The 15,218-nt window shown below is 39.7% G+C and overlaps 1 protein-coding gene and 1 pseudogene across 2 annotated transcripts in view; both read right to left on the bottom strand.

Moving 5' to 3' along the window:
- Positions 1–5,617: 5,617 nt before the first annotated feature.
- LOC148026458 (uncharacterized) lies at positions 5,618–6,759 on the bottom strand (annotated as a pseudogene).
- A 3,203-nt stretch (positions 6,760–9,962) lies between these two features.
- The window catches only part of LOC148026457 (Cobalamin biosynthesis CobW-like protein), a 43,928-nt gene continuing 38,672 nt past the window's right edge, over positions 9,963–15,218 (bottom strand). Inside the window, exons 5-10 of one of the 2 annotated variants that reach the window (XR_015692839.1) lie at positions 13,024–13,206; positions 12,817–12,930; positions 12,554–12,661; positions 10,943–11,024; positions 10,711–10,851; positions 9,963–10,607 (exon numbers count right to left, since the gene is read on the bottom strand). Coding sequence is in view for 1 of the 2 variants with exons in the window: in XM_087690892.1 (XP_087547018.1) it covers positions 10,775–10,851; positions 10,943–11,024; positions 12,554–12,661; positions 12,817–12,930; positions 13,024–13,206 (564 nt within the window). In the remaining variant the exon portion in view is untranslated. Of the gene's footprint in view, positions 10,852–10,942; positions 11,025–12,553; positions 12,662–12,816; positions 12,931–13,023; positions 13,207–15,218 lie in introns of both variants that reach the window. The other variant, XM_087690892.1, reaches the window with a different exon arrangement.

Raw genomic sequence — 15,218 nt, 5'->3', positions numbered from 1 at the left:
TGAATTTTAGAGCCGAATTTAGAGCACAAAAGTGGCTATAGATCCATAAAAGAGGTGCTTTTGGCAAGAAATATATCGACCATGAATCAAGGAGCTCGAGTTTTTCTAGATGCATATTCGTTGGAATCTAGCACAAGTCTTCATTCGTCGATCTGAATCTATTTGAACCCCCATTTAATGGTCACAAGGTTCAGTTTTATGAAGTAACTACCTGATCTAGAAGTGGGAAATCAAGTAACATAGGTTAGGTAATAAATTTTGATGCTGCTAGAAAGCCATCCATCTAGTTAGATCATGAATCCAAGGTCATTTGCTCCTCTGTTTGACTTGAAATCACTTGCGAAATAGTGTGAACATGAAGTGTTGAATTGGTTTTTTAAAGGTTTAAATGGTTAATGAAGATTAAAGAAGCAACTAATAAAAAAACATGATGAATGGGAGGTACCATTTTTTTGACAACTCCTCAATTCATTAAAAATTTACATTTGTACCTCTCCACATTAGGCTTTATGCTCTTGGCTATGGAATCCCTGAATTCTTCACTCCTATCATGAAAATAGCAAGTAATTTGACACACAATAAAAAGATAGAAATTTGGTCTTTCTCTCTCCCTCCTCTTTCTCTCTTGCAATAAATATGGTGCATATAAATTGAGAAATGAGGGAGAACGGATACCGGTCCATAATAAGATGCAAGTAATGGATCAAGGAAATGCAAGGAGAAGTCAGTGGCTATAAAAGAGCATTAACAACTTCTTGTTTTTGAAATACAATGAGTGCATATATAGATTCTAGCACAAGCGATTTTTTATTGAATTTTATGACGAATCTTTCTTTTTTATGATAAAAATGATTGAAAATATTTGAATATGCTTGAATATGTCTAAAATTATAAAATAATCATTAATTTTTTAGTAATGTATATAATGAAAATTGAAAGCATAAAACCCACAATGCAAGATTTATTAGAAAGATGATAATTTCATGGATTTTTATGGTTCAAATGGTGTTTCTATAGAGTTATATTGAATGTAATGCTGAATCACAATCCATATAATTTTATTAAATATAAAAATTAGGAAAAATAGTAATTAATATTATAATACATGATAACAAGTTATAAAAGTAGATTTTTAATTTAAAAAAATAGTTTTCATGTGTTAAAAATTACAATAAATTAGGTATATGTGTATGGATGTATGGTGAAGGTAGGACATGGAGATTTATCTCAACCTACCTTCACCTTTATGTGAAAGTTTGTATTTATCTCTTTTCTACATGAAAAAATAACATGAAATACCTTTTTGAACTAGTGCGCAATTGCAGAATCTAAACGGCAGGGAGAAAGGGTTTGTGAAAAGTTAACTATCAATTTAATTCCGATTTCCATGCATATTATGATATATATAACTTGTTTCATTTAAGATTAAAGAGATAATAATATGGATTAGTCCGGTATTGTTTCTAAGCATACAACAATACATTAGAAGTGAAATCATTGAAAGAATGTTTTTTACAAGACATGTTGGCTGATTTGTGGTTAATTTGTTTGAGAATTATATGGCATTACACCTTGCATTTGCATTTTGATACATGGTATCAAGAAAGAGAAAGTCTCTTGGATGCATTGCAATTGGTTGTTTAAACTATTAATTAATGATGAGAGTGTGAGCATCCTTGAGCTATAGGATAGTACGATTTTTTTTTGGACTGATTAAGCAAGGAAACAAAATTTTATCTTGAAAGGATTTACCAAAAGAGTGGACAATGTTACAATTGTGCTTTATGTTTGAGAAGACGCATCTTGGGGCCAATCCCCGGGGTGTAGGAGAGCTGTAAGAGCTGAGCGATCGGCTGGGGGGATGCTTTGTATGTGTGTGAAATGAAGTGTTAGTCACCTATATGTGTGGGATACTCCCTTTATTGGTGTTGGGATGGGAAAAATCATTGGAATACAAATCGATACAAATGCATGATTTATTTAGAGTAGTGTGTAGCATCCAGATGCTATTGGCCACAAGGCCATGAGGGTGGTTTAATGAGCATAGGAGGCCCCGGCTAGAGCCCTAGAGCCAATTTTGGGTCCATTTTTAGTCTCGACACAGGTGATGCATTTTTCAGGAGTTGCTGATAAGTAGAGATTTTTGGACCTTGGTTAATTAGGGATGAGTTAGTTAGTTTATGCTAAAGAGCATTAAAATAGACCCATTATTTTCTGATAAGCATTGTCAAGCCAAGATCCAAAGACAGGAAAGAGTTGAAAGGGCTAGACGATGGGCATTTCATAATCAACCTCCTTTATGTTGTTTGCTTGAAATCTCTACTAAGAAGTATTTTATTTCCAATGTCCTCATAGTTTGGAAGTACATGGAATAAGATGGGTAAGCTTTCAATCTCAATAGTTGTGAGGATTCTACATTTTCCTAGGAGAGAATACAATTTTTCCTAAAGGGATTGATAATTGCATTGATTGATATGAGCTCTAGTTGGCCTATTCTAGTCCATGCTTTGTAGGTTAGAATATTGAGGTCTACTCCCTTGTCGATTGCCATAAAGTATTCTTCGATGCTCTCATATTGGAAGAGACTTCAAGAGAAGAATCCCTACCTTCTATACTGTCCATGCCAAGTAACCCCATCAAAGAAGAAGCCAAAAAGAATCCAAAATATCAATAGTTAAGTAGGGATCTTAAACTTAGGGATAAATATCTTAAGTTAGGATTTAAATATCAAAACTTTTCTTTTGAGAAAGAGATTGCATACTTCAAAAGAAGGGTATGCATCCTAGCCAATTAGAGATACTTTGAAAAGCACACAATTCTCAATTTTCAAGACACCTTGGCTATACTTGATGTACATGCTTTGTTGATATGTATTGGATGCAGTTACTCTATAGTGGGCTAATTTGATTACTTACTTTGGACCTAGTACTTATGTCTGCGAGTGTGCTATTAGTGATATATATACGCTTCTGGGTTATGTATTGAGCTTTGGACCACATGCTTTATTTGTTGTCATATCTAGATTTCATGAAATCAATTTCAAGCTATTATTCATCTTTGTGTTCGTGAATTTTATCTTGGATTAGCAAGAAGTAACCAACCACGGCATTCTCCTCCATTGAGGTGGAGTATAAGCCATCTTTTTTAATCACATGTGAAGCAAGGAGGATTCTATGGCCACTTGTTAACCATTCCAATGTGGAGTTAATCATGGTGTGTACAAAATGATTGACACAATCACGATGGATTATAGTATACCAAGAAAGACATGGTGACAAAATGAGATTGCACACTCAAGTTACAATGATAATTGATATTCCACTTTACACAATGCTACAATACAAGGCCTCTTTAATGGATATCCTTTTGACCCTTCACTCATACAAGTGGCCATCTTAGATGGTATCCTTATCGTGACTTCTCCATAGTCAATATTTATCCACTCACCTTGTACCTTGAGGGTGTTATCACACACATACACACAAACACACCCACAAACTATGAGCTTACATTCTCAACACTCTCTTTTAAGCTAGGTATTTACTTTATCTTGTCGCCCATCCAATGTAGCATTGCATAACTGTAATCACTACCTCTCAACGCTCCCCCTCAATGCTATATTGGAGTGTTACAACATTACTAGACACATCTACTCCTCAATATGCATGTCTCCTATGCATATATAATGTTTGTTTGAGCACCACTTGTTCGGGTGAATCCACCCCATCCTTTTTGCATTGTTGTAGTGTTTGGGGAAGGCATAACAAACCCATATGTGCATCTAATATGTACTTGCTCTCACATACCAAGCACTTACAAAGTCCTTTTGAGATCTCAATATTTGGTAAAGAACCAAGCACAAGCCAAATCTTGTGCAACCTTTTCAAAAATTTAAATGGGTGTAAATGGGTTTCCAAAAATTTAAATCTTTTTAGATAATAAGGATGTAGACTTCTTTACAAACGAAATAATCGAATATTGTGTGCCAATATGAGACAATTGAACCACATCTTCTGTTGGGGGCCTGTTTATCCAGTCCGTGGTAGTCTCTTCGACTATCAAAAGAGGTGGCTTCTCCTTCCTTTAGACCTCAGACCCTGGTGGCTCCATTAACTTCTCTTCTTGTCTGCTTCATCAGCCTTGCTCTTATGCAGTATTCAATAAAAAGATAGCTGCTATAATTACTCATATTCAACTACAGATAATCATGCCGTCTTGTCCAACTAATGGCACGCCGTTAGCTCTAGCTCTTCTTCTTCTGGATCTGCAAGCTTGATGACTCTCTCGATCACATGGCAGTCTTTACGATCACACTGCCTATGACAGCTTCAGCTAACAGCAGGCAGCTTCCATAAAACCACGAGCCCGGCATTTCTTATAGAGCCTACACCAGCCTGGCTGCTCAGCTTCATATCCCTTCTCCTGATGCCGCTGCGGCGCGCGACGTGCTCCATCAGCCTCTGTATGATCACAACAGCCTCTGCAGCCAGAGCCCACACCATGGTCAGGGTGGTTTATGATCTGGAGGCTCGTTAGGTGGCATTGCTTGTTGCCATGACCTGCTGATCCCTGCTTAGTCGTGCCTGCTCTCTGAACACATGCCAGGTCCCTTCAGAGGAGCTGCCGCTCTCTCTCTCTCTCTCTCTCTCTCTCTCTCTCTCTGCTAGAGTTACGTTTGCAATTGCGTAGAGCTTCTGCCTTAGTTAATATCTCCACAATTACACCTGTCACCACAGTCGTGTTGGCCTTTCCACTGATCTGTCAACACCAGAATTTGCAGACCCCGCTATCCCTCATGAGCCTTTGAAAGCAACGTGCTCTCTTAACAATGCATCATCACGGGCTTCAGCTTCTTGTAACTCTCTCTCTCTCTCTCTCTCTCTCTCTCTCTGCAATACCATGTTTGCAAGAAGCTTTCAACTCCATTTGATGGATTCATTGTAAATTTCATAGTTGCCAGGAGTTTCCGAAACAGCGAAACGGAAAGGGCAGAAACGGAGTTTCGGTCCCGACAAGCAACGGCGAAAACAATTTAATGGGAAAAACATGTAAAATATAACAAACTAAAGAGTTTCATTAACCTTTGTATACAATTGACCATCCAAATCCAACGCAAATATGAATATCATTTGATTTCTCCCACCATGGGCCACTCGGCCCTCTAGAGTCTTCATATGTTCATAAACTCTTAACTATAGTCCACAACAATCAATTATCGCAGAACAGTAATCAAATTAAAGTTCAAGAGAGATTACACAGTACACATGCGCTTGGCACCATCCATGTGTGTCTATATCATTTCAAAAAGAAGAGTACAAGATATTGTGAACATGTGCAATCATGCATGGATAGTGGAACATCAAAGCAAAATACCAAAAAGATAAAAAATTAAGGCTCAAGCCTCGATACAATCATAAATAGCTGAAGTGTTTGAAACATGTCTGGAATCTAGACGCTAGAGTGACTACTCATCAACTTGATCCTTGGCCTCTGCATCACTAGCAGATGCACTAGAAGAAGTAGAATCTAACTCAGAATGAGAGCTAGTAGAAGAGGGTGAGGTTGCAACTCCTAAAGTACTGGCACCAACCCATCGCGAAGTGGCCCTCCGTGAAGCTTATGTGCGATGGGCAAGAGCTGACATGATTTCCTCATACAACATGGTGTAAGAACTTACTAGGGTAGGTGCAAATGCCCCATATTTCTCCCACCAAGACACAGGCTGCAACTGTGTCTCTCGAAGCTAGTTGTCGAGCGACCAAAGGAGAGGCTATGGTTACGAAATAGGAGAAGCTCATCCTCAAGCCTCGTGACCATCTGAAAATCTCCGTTTGCCCACTTCTCAAAGTACTCCTGAATTCCATTCTCTAGCTCATCATCAGCAGATTGATCCTCACTACGCCATAGGGGATGCAATACATGTGCAACTGCATGGATTGGTCTATGAAACCAATTCCATCGTGTCTTCCATACACATCGAAGCTCCTCGATCCTGGATTCAAGATAGGCAATTGAAGCTATGGTGGATAAACATAAATTTGCAAACCATAATACATATTTGCATAAACCATAAAAATCACTTACTTTCTATGAGGAAGGCAGGTATTGCTGTCCAAGGCCTCTCCAATCTTATCCATGTATTCATTAAGTAGCCCCATAGTGCTCCCCTCCATATCAGTAATGCGCAATACAGAATAGATGGGCTGGATTGATTTCACTAAGGCTTCAGCCTCCTCCCACCATCCTTGATCCATTACCATCTATGAGAAAGATATGTGTTTTGCATCTTGGCTATCCTCCAAAGCACACCACTCTTGGGACACCATTGTGCGTATCAAGTCCTTGCGCACTGCACAAGCCTCTCCACAACAATAAACATATATGCAAACCTTGTGCTTGAGGGATTGAGTAGCTCTAACTCACTGTGTGAACAGTAGATACTTTGCACCTTAGGCCGCTTTGTGACAAAATGCACCATGGACTTGGCTGTTGAAAAAATCCTGTCAACCCAATCTAACTTCTCCAAGTCCTCCATAAGCAAGTCCAAAGAATGAGAAGCACATGGGGTCCACCTTATCTTTGGAAACTCAACCTCGGCCATGCAACCCATGGAAACACAATTGGACCCATTGTCTGTGACTACTTGAAAACCACATTATCTACCCCTATCTCCATGATTGCCTTGCGTATATGCTGCCAAATATATGAGCCAGTGACCACTATGCCAACCGCCAAAGCATCAATGGCCCTCAAGAACATTGACCCTTGCAAGAGGAGACTAGAATGTTATAGACACTTCGTCTATGTACATCAAACCACCCATCACACAAGATTGTGCAACCATACTTCACCCAAGTGGCCTTCAATGGATGCAACTAAACCTCTATGTGGGCTTTCTCATTTTTAAGCTCTCTTGTCCGAATACCCTCATACGATGGCCCTTCCCACTCACATCCAATGCGGCTGACAGCCCTCATGGCTAATTTCCATCTCGGCATGCGCAAGACATGGAAAGGAATGGCACACTGAATGAATAATCGAGTGAGCTCTCTAGTGGCCTCTGCAATGGCTTGCTTTTGAATACCCGCTTTGGTACTAGCACCCTGCAATGAACCTTTTGTTGCCTGAGGTGTCCCACGTGCTCCACCAATAGAACCCCCTGTATGTGCACCACTCATTGTGTCAGTCTCTGAAGCTCCTCTACTCCTCTTTATAGGGCCTCCTGTTGCTCAAATTTCATCATCTCCATGGTTTCCCTCTCTTGTACTAGATGCACCTGTAAGAGCCAAGCGGTTGAGCCTCCAATGCTCCATGGAAGTCTTAACATCAGCAGGCACATGTTCACATGGACCAATGTCTTTATTGGGCACATGGACAAGATGATCTTTGAACCTTGTGGCTGCCCCTCCTCTTTGAATGCTGCAATAATTGCATTGCCACCACTTAGAGCCACCACCACCTCCGTAAGCTTGAAGCATTGTGACATGACTCCATGCTTGATCCTTTGGCATGTTGATTATTCTCGAATCCCACCTGAATCCTAAGTTTGCTGCATCGTGCACGTGTATGAGAGAGAGAGAGAGAGAGAGAGAGAGAGAGAGAGAGAGAGAGAGAGAGAGCAACTTGCAAGTGCCAAGGCCAAGACTCCAGTGCCCATGATTGTGTGTGTGTGTGTGTGAGTCTAGAGAGAGAGAGAGAGAGAGAGAGACTAGAGCTTGCAAGGGACTCGTGAGAGAGAGAGAGAGAGAGTAGGCCAAAACGCAGGTGTGTGCAGAGCCCATGGCTGTCGGCAGCATTCGAGAAATGAGCATGCACAGGTTGCAGCAATTTTCAAATCGGGGCTCTCATTTTTTCACGTGGGAGCTCAAAAACGTAGGGCAAAATCACCTAAAAAGACCTGCAAAGAATGCGTTGAAAAGGGGGGGGGGGGTCAAAAACGACTTTTCTACATAGCAGAAACGATATACCGTTTCTGAGGGCCAGAAATGGCATTTCGTGCAACTATGATTGTAATGACATCGCAAACACTTGCTCTTCATGATAATGGCATCTTCATAGTAAAAAGATTTCAACTCTCTCAAACGCAATCCTAATGATAACATGTACAAAAAAAACAATTAAAGTATGCTAAAACATACTAAGTTGGATCCCATAAAAGAACAAACAATGATATCTATATATATAAATACATCATGGTTAAGAACCCATACCCACTCTAATATCATGTTAACAATCCCAATGTGGGGTTAGTCATGGCGTGTACAAAATGATTGACACATAATCATAGAGGATTATAGTGTACCAAGAAAGACATGGTGACAAAACTTCACACAATACTACAATACAATGCCTCTTTAATAGATTGCCTTTTGCCCTTTCACTTATTTATGTGGCCATCTTAGGCGGCATCTTTATCTTGACTTTTCCATAGTCAATATTTATCCATACACCTTGTATCTTTAGGGTTTTGTCACACATGCACAGACAAATACCAAGCTTACATTCTCAACAACAATAGAAGTGCAAGATGAAGAGACAAATGTATTAAGATGCAATAATCGAAATTGCATTGCCATTGCCAAAAATCTAGTATTCCATGTACGCACAAAGCATATAGAGGCTCTACAACTTGTGCATGATTTGATCAAGGATGGTATAATACAACTAGTCTACTGACCAACAATAGGGTGGATATCTTCACCAAAGTACTTATAAAAGACTTAACTTCGAGTTCATGTTCAAGACTCCACATTGGGCCAAGGATGTAGTTCGCTTGAGGACAGACATTTGGGAGGGTTAGATATGCTTAATACTCACCCTTACAAAATGCAACCAACGATCCATGATACTCAAGTTATAAGGCCCCATTATGATGAGAAGGCATGTGTGAGTTGCATACTAACGTGTATGTTAGATGAGATCTATGTGACCACATCTGAGGATGAGTTTGTGGTTTCTCATGCCTACCTTTGAGTTACGCTAACTATTACATAACAAATAAAAATTGGTCCCCTAAGTGATGAAGGATCTAATTTAAATATTCTTTCTTATGCAGCTTATTGGGCCAACCTAATTTAACTCCACTAACTAATGGTAGCCAATCTTATTTCTTGTTGGGGAATTGCTTAAAGTAGAAACTGAGAGCATATCATGCCCATTTTATGTTCTTCTAAACCAAGAAGCAAGTAGCAATTTGAGGCACACTACACCGAGATGCAGAATGTGGGAGTTATTATGAGACCCTATTTTGATTATAGGAATCCCTAGTGTGGCTTTTGGTTAGGAGGTCCTCGAGAGACTAGTACCATCGACCAATAGTAGAGTAACCTACTCAAGCATTAATTCTAGGAGGTACTATAAAGCTACGTCTGTCTAAGGTAAAGGCCAAATGTGGTTAATTTGTTGTCCTAAAATGCCCTTAAAGAGTGTGGACTAGACGCCCGAGATAAATGAACTCAAGCTTAAAGGGACCCACTCTCCTACTTAGGTTAAGCATTCCTTAGTTCTTCCCCAATTTATCCTTAGCAATTGAACCCCAACCCTATCTCGTTGTGTTAATAATGAGACCATGGCCAAGGGACATTTTAATCTCCACTAATCCTACTAAAATATTAGTTTTGTTTACATACAATAATATGCAAGACTTATTCATAGTTTTGTTTACATACAGTAATATGCAAGACTCATTCATTGTCTTAATGAAACTCGAGCAACAATCCAAATTTGTAAGAAACACTTTCAATGGATCAAGTACCATGCAATGGCTAGTCATGATGCACTCCTAGCACCTCAAGATAACTAGCTCTTGTGAAATGAATGTGATTATTCACACAAACATGGCTCGGTTGATAACAATTAGGCTAGATTGGCACAATCCAACACTACTTTTAGGTCTCTTGGGATTCAAGTGTAGAACAACCCTTTTGCTATTGTATTTCAAACACAAGATAGACAACCCTTGTACATGAAATTTCATACAATGAATGAGAACGTTGCAAACATCATATTGGTACCTTTGGAAGGCGGATTGCATTTGTTCTTTCAAAGTAGTTAAAAGAACATTGCACTTTTATTAATGGCTTATCATGACCATAAACCACTTAGAACTTGGGAATATGTCGCATTCTAGTGTGCTTGCACCCCTTGAATTTTCATTTATCAGAGCTAGATAGGCATGTCTATTGTGATTATGAAACCATAGACCAACAATACAGTTTATGAGATGCAAAATACATGGAATGTCATCATCGCATTGAGATGGATCCCTGGGACCAAGGCGTCCCTCTATGTGCCAAATGGGAACTTCATGTCTTTTGGCAGGAGTACCGTTCATATTTAGGAGAAGCCTAGATCTTGCTTAGGCACTCATCCAAGCTCTAGTGGAACTAGAGATTCATATACAATCTTTTTCATCTATAAAATGGGAAAGAACATGCATGAATGGGAGGTACTCCAACATATTTTGTGTTCTTGATGGAAGTCGTGCACGGGCTTTGCCTTTCTGTAGATCAATTGCTTCCAAACTTTTTGATAGCCCATCAAACAATCCAGTGATATCAATGAAAACTTGTGGATGTGGCTTCCCACCATGACCTTTTAGAGTAAGGCTGCACATCAACAAGCAACAATGCTTCCACTTCCATCATTAGGGGCATACTTTTGGCCTTTTGTACCGTATATTAAAATGAAGTTAGCTCTCCAATTTCGTACATTAATATTTAGAGTTGCATTCTCGTAATAAAAACTCTGATGTAGCTTGGCCTCTGCCTGCTGACTACTGACATGAGCCAATGAACTCAAGACAGCTGGTTTTGAAAGAGTCTTCCAAATGCTCCTTGTTAAGATTTTTCCCTGAAAGTTAATAGTTATGAGATTTTCCTATTCAATCTATTCATCCCCAGCATCAAACACGCAATGCAGAATAAATATGCATATCACTTACCAATAAATACAATTTTGTTTACACGCATCTCGTCAACACCCCACTGTTGGACAGCTGAAATTTCATAAACTTCTCGAACAGCCTGCTTGTAAGTTCCCAACAGATGATTGTAAGGGCACATACAACAAAAAGAAGGCTAGGTTGACAAAATACAGGTTTAATGAGACCACTAAGCATCCCTAAATCCTCATGTCACAAGAATCTAGTCTGAGGGTCAGAAATGTGATTAAGGCACTGCAGCACAAAATCCAATGTCATAAAAAAACTAACATAAGATACAAATCTGCTCATCTAGCCTTTTCATTCCTCTGTTTATTATTGCTGCATTGGGCAAAAAATTGTAGCTGAACATTGTTTGTTGATTGGAGCAGTAATGTGCTAGGATCTTATTTGTGCACCATAGTTTCCAAGTCGGATGTCATGACACATGTGGCATCATGGATTTAGCATCAAGGTAATGACCAGCATAATATAACAGAACCTCATTTCTGCACAATACTTTTTACTTCACAGGTCATTACACATAGAATCCCAGGTTTGGCATCAAGATAATGAGCTCTACAGCATTTAACAGACCTGATTTTGTTTTTGCATTCTGCTGTCCAACTCAGAGGTGCAGGGATTGCTACCTGCAGGCTTCAAGTTATTATCCTTAAGCTGTAAATATTGCCTCTTGCAGCTCTTGGGTCTATTTCTCATGAGGGTAACCATGAAACGTTTCAGCCCTGAAGCATTTCACTCTTGAAACGCTGTGTTTCATTGGCCTGAAATTGTTTCCAATGAATCTCATGTCGTGAATCATTAAATGACCAAGTTAATCATGCAGAAGGCTTTTGCTTTTGTTATCTAGCGAGGAAGAATGTACAGGGATATCAAAGGGGTAAGGAGTGAAATGGAGATAGTGATGGGTCAACAAACCTTGGCTGCCAGCTCTGCAGGTGCTAGCCAATACACAAGTTGTTTATCTATAGAGCCATTACTGCAGGATATAGCCAGATAGAGAATACTTTCAATGAATAGTGGTCCAATGCGCTGTAACAGAAGAGCCAGGACCTTCATGCTGGTAATCAGTTGCAAGCTCTGAGGTACTCTGTATGCAATCTCAATGACACTTCCAGATGAACCATCTTTCCTCTTAACTCAAGGTGTGCATTGTTGGGGGACTGTCCTTCCTCTTCCACTGTAGAATTTGCATGTGTTGGGCCATACCATCCTTCCTCTTAACTTAAGCTGTGCATTTGTTGGGGAACCATCCTTCCTCTCAAGTACCAGAATTATCTGATATGCTGTGAGATGGGACAGTCTTCGAGGTCATACAAATCTGATCTCATTAGGACATACAAATCTGATTGCGTTAATGGGAATGAAGAGTGCTTTTTGGCTTGATTGGCACATGGAGGGGGTGTGACTGTGTAAGAGAAAGCAGAGAGGCAAGCTTTATGAGCAACACAGATGTTCAATCTTTAAAAAAGATAGTGTTACAGATTTGTTAAGCAACTTACGTAGATTAGAAGAAAGATTGGCACAAAGAGCAAAAGTATCAATGCAGACACACTACAATTCACAGATTTAAATTCAAGAAATTCCATACGTTTCAAACTCTTGTCTAACCTGAAGCATATGTGAATAATCAGAATCAGAAATATTCAAGACTCCCTTTGCTCGAAGAATTTCTGCCCCTTCCTTATCCCACAACAAATGTTCCAACCACTCATTAACCTGCACATCAGCCATCACCCCAGAACAGTAAACCAAGCCCAAAAGTCAAAAATTGATTCAGTATCTCCTCATAGCATCTTTGGCAAAGCCGAAAAAAGATTCCGTATCTCCTCGTGAAATCTGTGGTAAGCACTTCAGATCATGAAATTCCTTACCTTACTAAGAACTGCTGGACCTGCTGCAGTTATGCAAACTGTAGTCACTTGATCATCATGAAAGCTCCTGTCTGAGCTGCTTAATGCCAAAAGACTGTTCTTACTTGTTGGATCCTGGAATTGGATCCCAAAAAGAAAATTTGAAAGTGTTTATCGCTGCATTATCATGGGCTCTTCAAAGGCATTATACAATGATGCAATATTCACCTTCATATCGTAGGCCTTGCAATGAAGAATTTCATCCAATGGCACCTTGCAACGCACTGAATAAACAATCTTTGCCATGGAGTTGATTTGACGAATTTTGCTTTCTATATCCTCCATTATCATTGAAACTGTTTCTTCACCTTCTACTTCCAATGCATCAACTTTATTAACGATTACAACATCCTGTCCAAGCATTATCCCATATTTAATCTCTCTTTTTTTTGTGAAAGCTAGTTGTATTAGTTCAGATGCACAATAACAATTACAAACAGTCTATATCACAGATTCTCTCTCTCTCTCTCTCTCTGTCTCTCTCTCTCTCTCTCTCTCTCTCTCTCATTCACCCACGTTTGGTTTATATATAGATGAGGTGTCTCATTACATTGACCAAGGAGGAGCTGGAGCCAGCCTAGCAGGGATGCTGATACCGATGTTATTGTATGCAAATGATGCTATTCTCATTTTGGATTCACCAAAGGGATTATAGTGCCACCTAGATGCTTTGCACGCCTTTTGTAGAGATAGAGACCTCACAATGAACCTTGAGCAGACCAAAACCATGGCCTTCAACAGTTCAGCAGCATGGGTGACTAGATCCATGTACCGGTTCACATTTGGAGGAGAACCAGTGGAGCATGTGAGGGAGTATCTTTATCTAGTAGTCACCTTCTCTAGCCCATGATTTCCATTGAGAAGAGCAGCAGAGGTCCATTTGGCATGAGGCTATGTGGCACTAGGGGCACTTGAGAGTCAATGTGCTCACATGCAATTCCAAGAGCCTCGCACCAAACTATGGTTTTTTGGCACCCTACTACTATATGGAGAGGACTTATGGGGCTGCAACCTATACCACAAGCGCCTGAGCCCATTTAGTGATCAAATCGGAAATGAAAGAGAGTATTATATGGCTTGGATAGCATGGAGAGGCCATTGATCATGGTGGTAGCACATGTGATTAGGAGTAAGTTCTCCACCCTATTGAGCTAAAAATGCATTAGCCTGACTTAAATAGCTCCAAAACACCCTCAAAGACCATGATGATGCTCTCTTGGAAACTAAATCGACAACTATGTCAGATGAGGATTGGACTAGACTCCACAAGAAGGCCATTGTATACATTAAAATGATTGTATCCGATGATGTACTTATAGACATTAAGCGTCTTGATACAACTTATGCTGTATGGAAAAAGTTAATGGATAGTACGAAAATACAACTCCAGTAAATCAAGTGCATCTCATGCGCAAGCTTGTGAACATGGAGTTGGATGAGTCTAAGCCAACATCTGAGCAGGAGTGCATCTCATGTGCAAGCTTGTGAACATGGAGTTGGATGAGTCTAAGCCAACATCTGAGCATTTGAGTACTTTCACAAGGATTTTGAGTCAATTTTAGGACTCTGGTTTGCAACCCTTCAATGATAAACTGAAGGATATTTTCTTGTTGTTGACTTTACCTAAGAGCTAGGAGGCTTTGGTTGTTTCACTTAGCAACAACACTGCTTTAACCTCTGATGGTGTTAGGGGCTCTATCCTCAGTGAGGAGATTAGAAGAAAATCCAATGGAGAAAGCAACGATTCAGTCTATCATCTTGGACGTAGATTAGAGAAGAGGGGTATTGCAACAAATAAAGGCAAAAGTAGGAGTAGAAGAAAGGGCAAATAGTAGAATATTACTTGCTATCAATGTGGGTGTAAAGGGCATAAAAAGCCCGAGTGCCAGTATTACAAGAAATAGCAAGAAAGAAAGAAACAACAGGGAAAGAAAAAAAAGGATGACAAGAAAGATTATGACAACTCTCCCTCAAAAGAAGTTGCAAAGGCAAATGTTGCATCTAGTGTGGTCATTGAAGAGCTCTCTGACACTAGAGAGATACTTGTTGCAGCCTCATGCAATGATATAGACATTATGGCAACAGTAAGTGCTATGCACATCACCAAAAAGGAGGTAATTGATGCCTTACTTTCAGCTCATGATGGGCTGTCCCAATCATGGATAGTGGACAGCGATGCCTCTTTTCATATTACTCCCTCTTTGGAGTCATTTTTTGAATACACTATAGGTTGTCTAGGTAAAGTTTACTTCGGCAATAACTATGCATGTGAGATAGAGGGTAGATACCATTCATTTGGTCCTTGAAACCGGCCAAGAGCTGATTTTACAAGATGTCAAATATCTACTTGGCCGGTTTCAACT

Source organism: Lygodium microphyllum, chromosome 13, assembly GCF_053477565.2.
Source record: "Lygodium microphyllum isolate KBCC chromosome 13, Lygodium_microphyllum_v1.1.10, whole genome shotgun sequence".
Taxonomy (NCBI): domain Eukaryota; kingdom Viridiplantae; phylum Streptophyta; class Polypodiopsida; order Schizaeales; family Lygodiaceae; genus Lygodium; species Lygodium microphyllum.
Note: the sequence above shows the minus strand (reverse complement) of the source record. Positions and strands in the feature narration are given on the sequence as shown.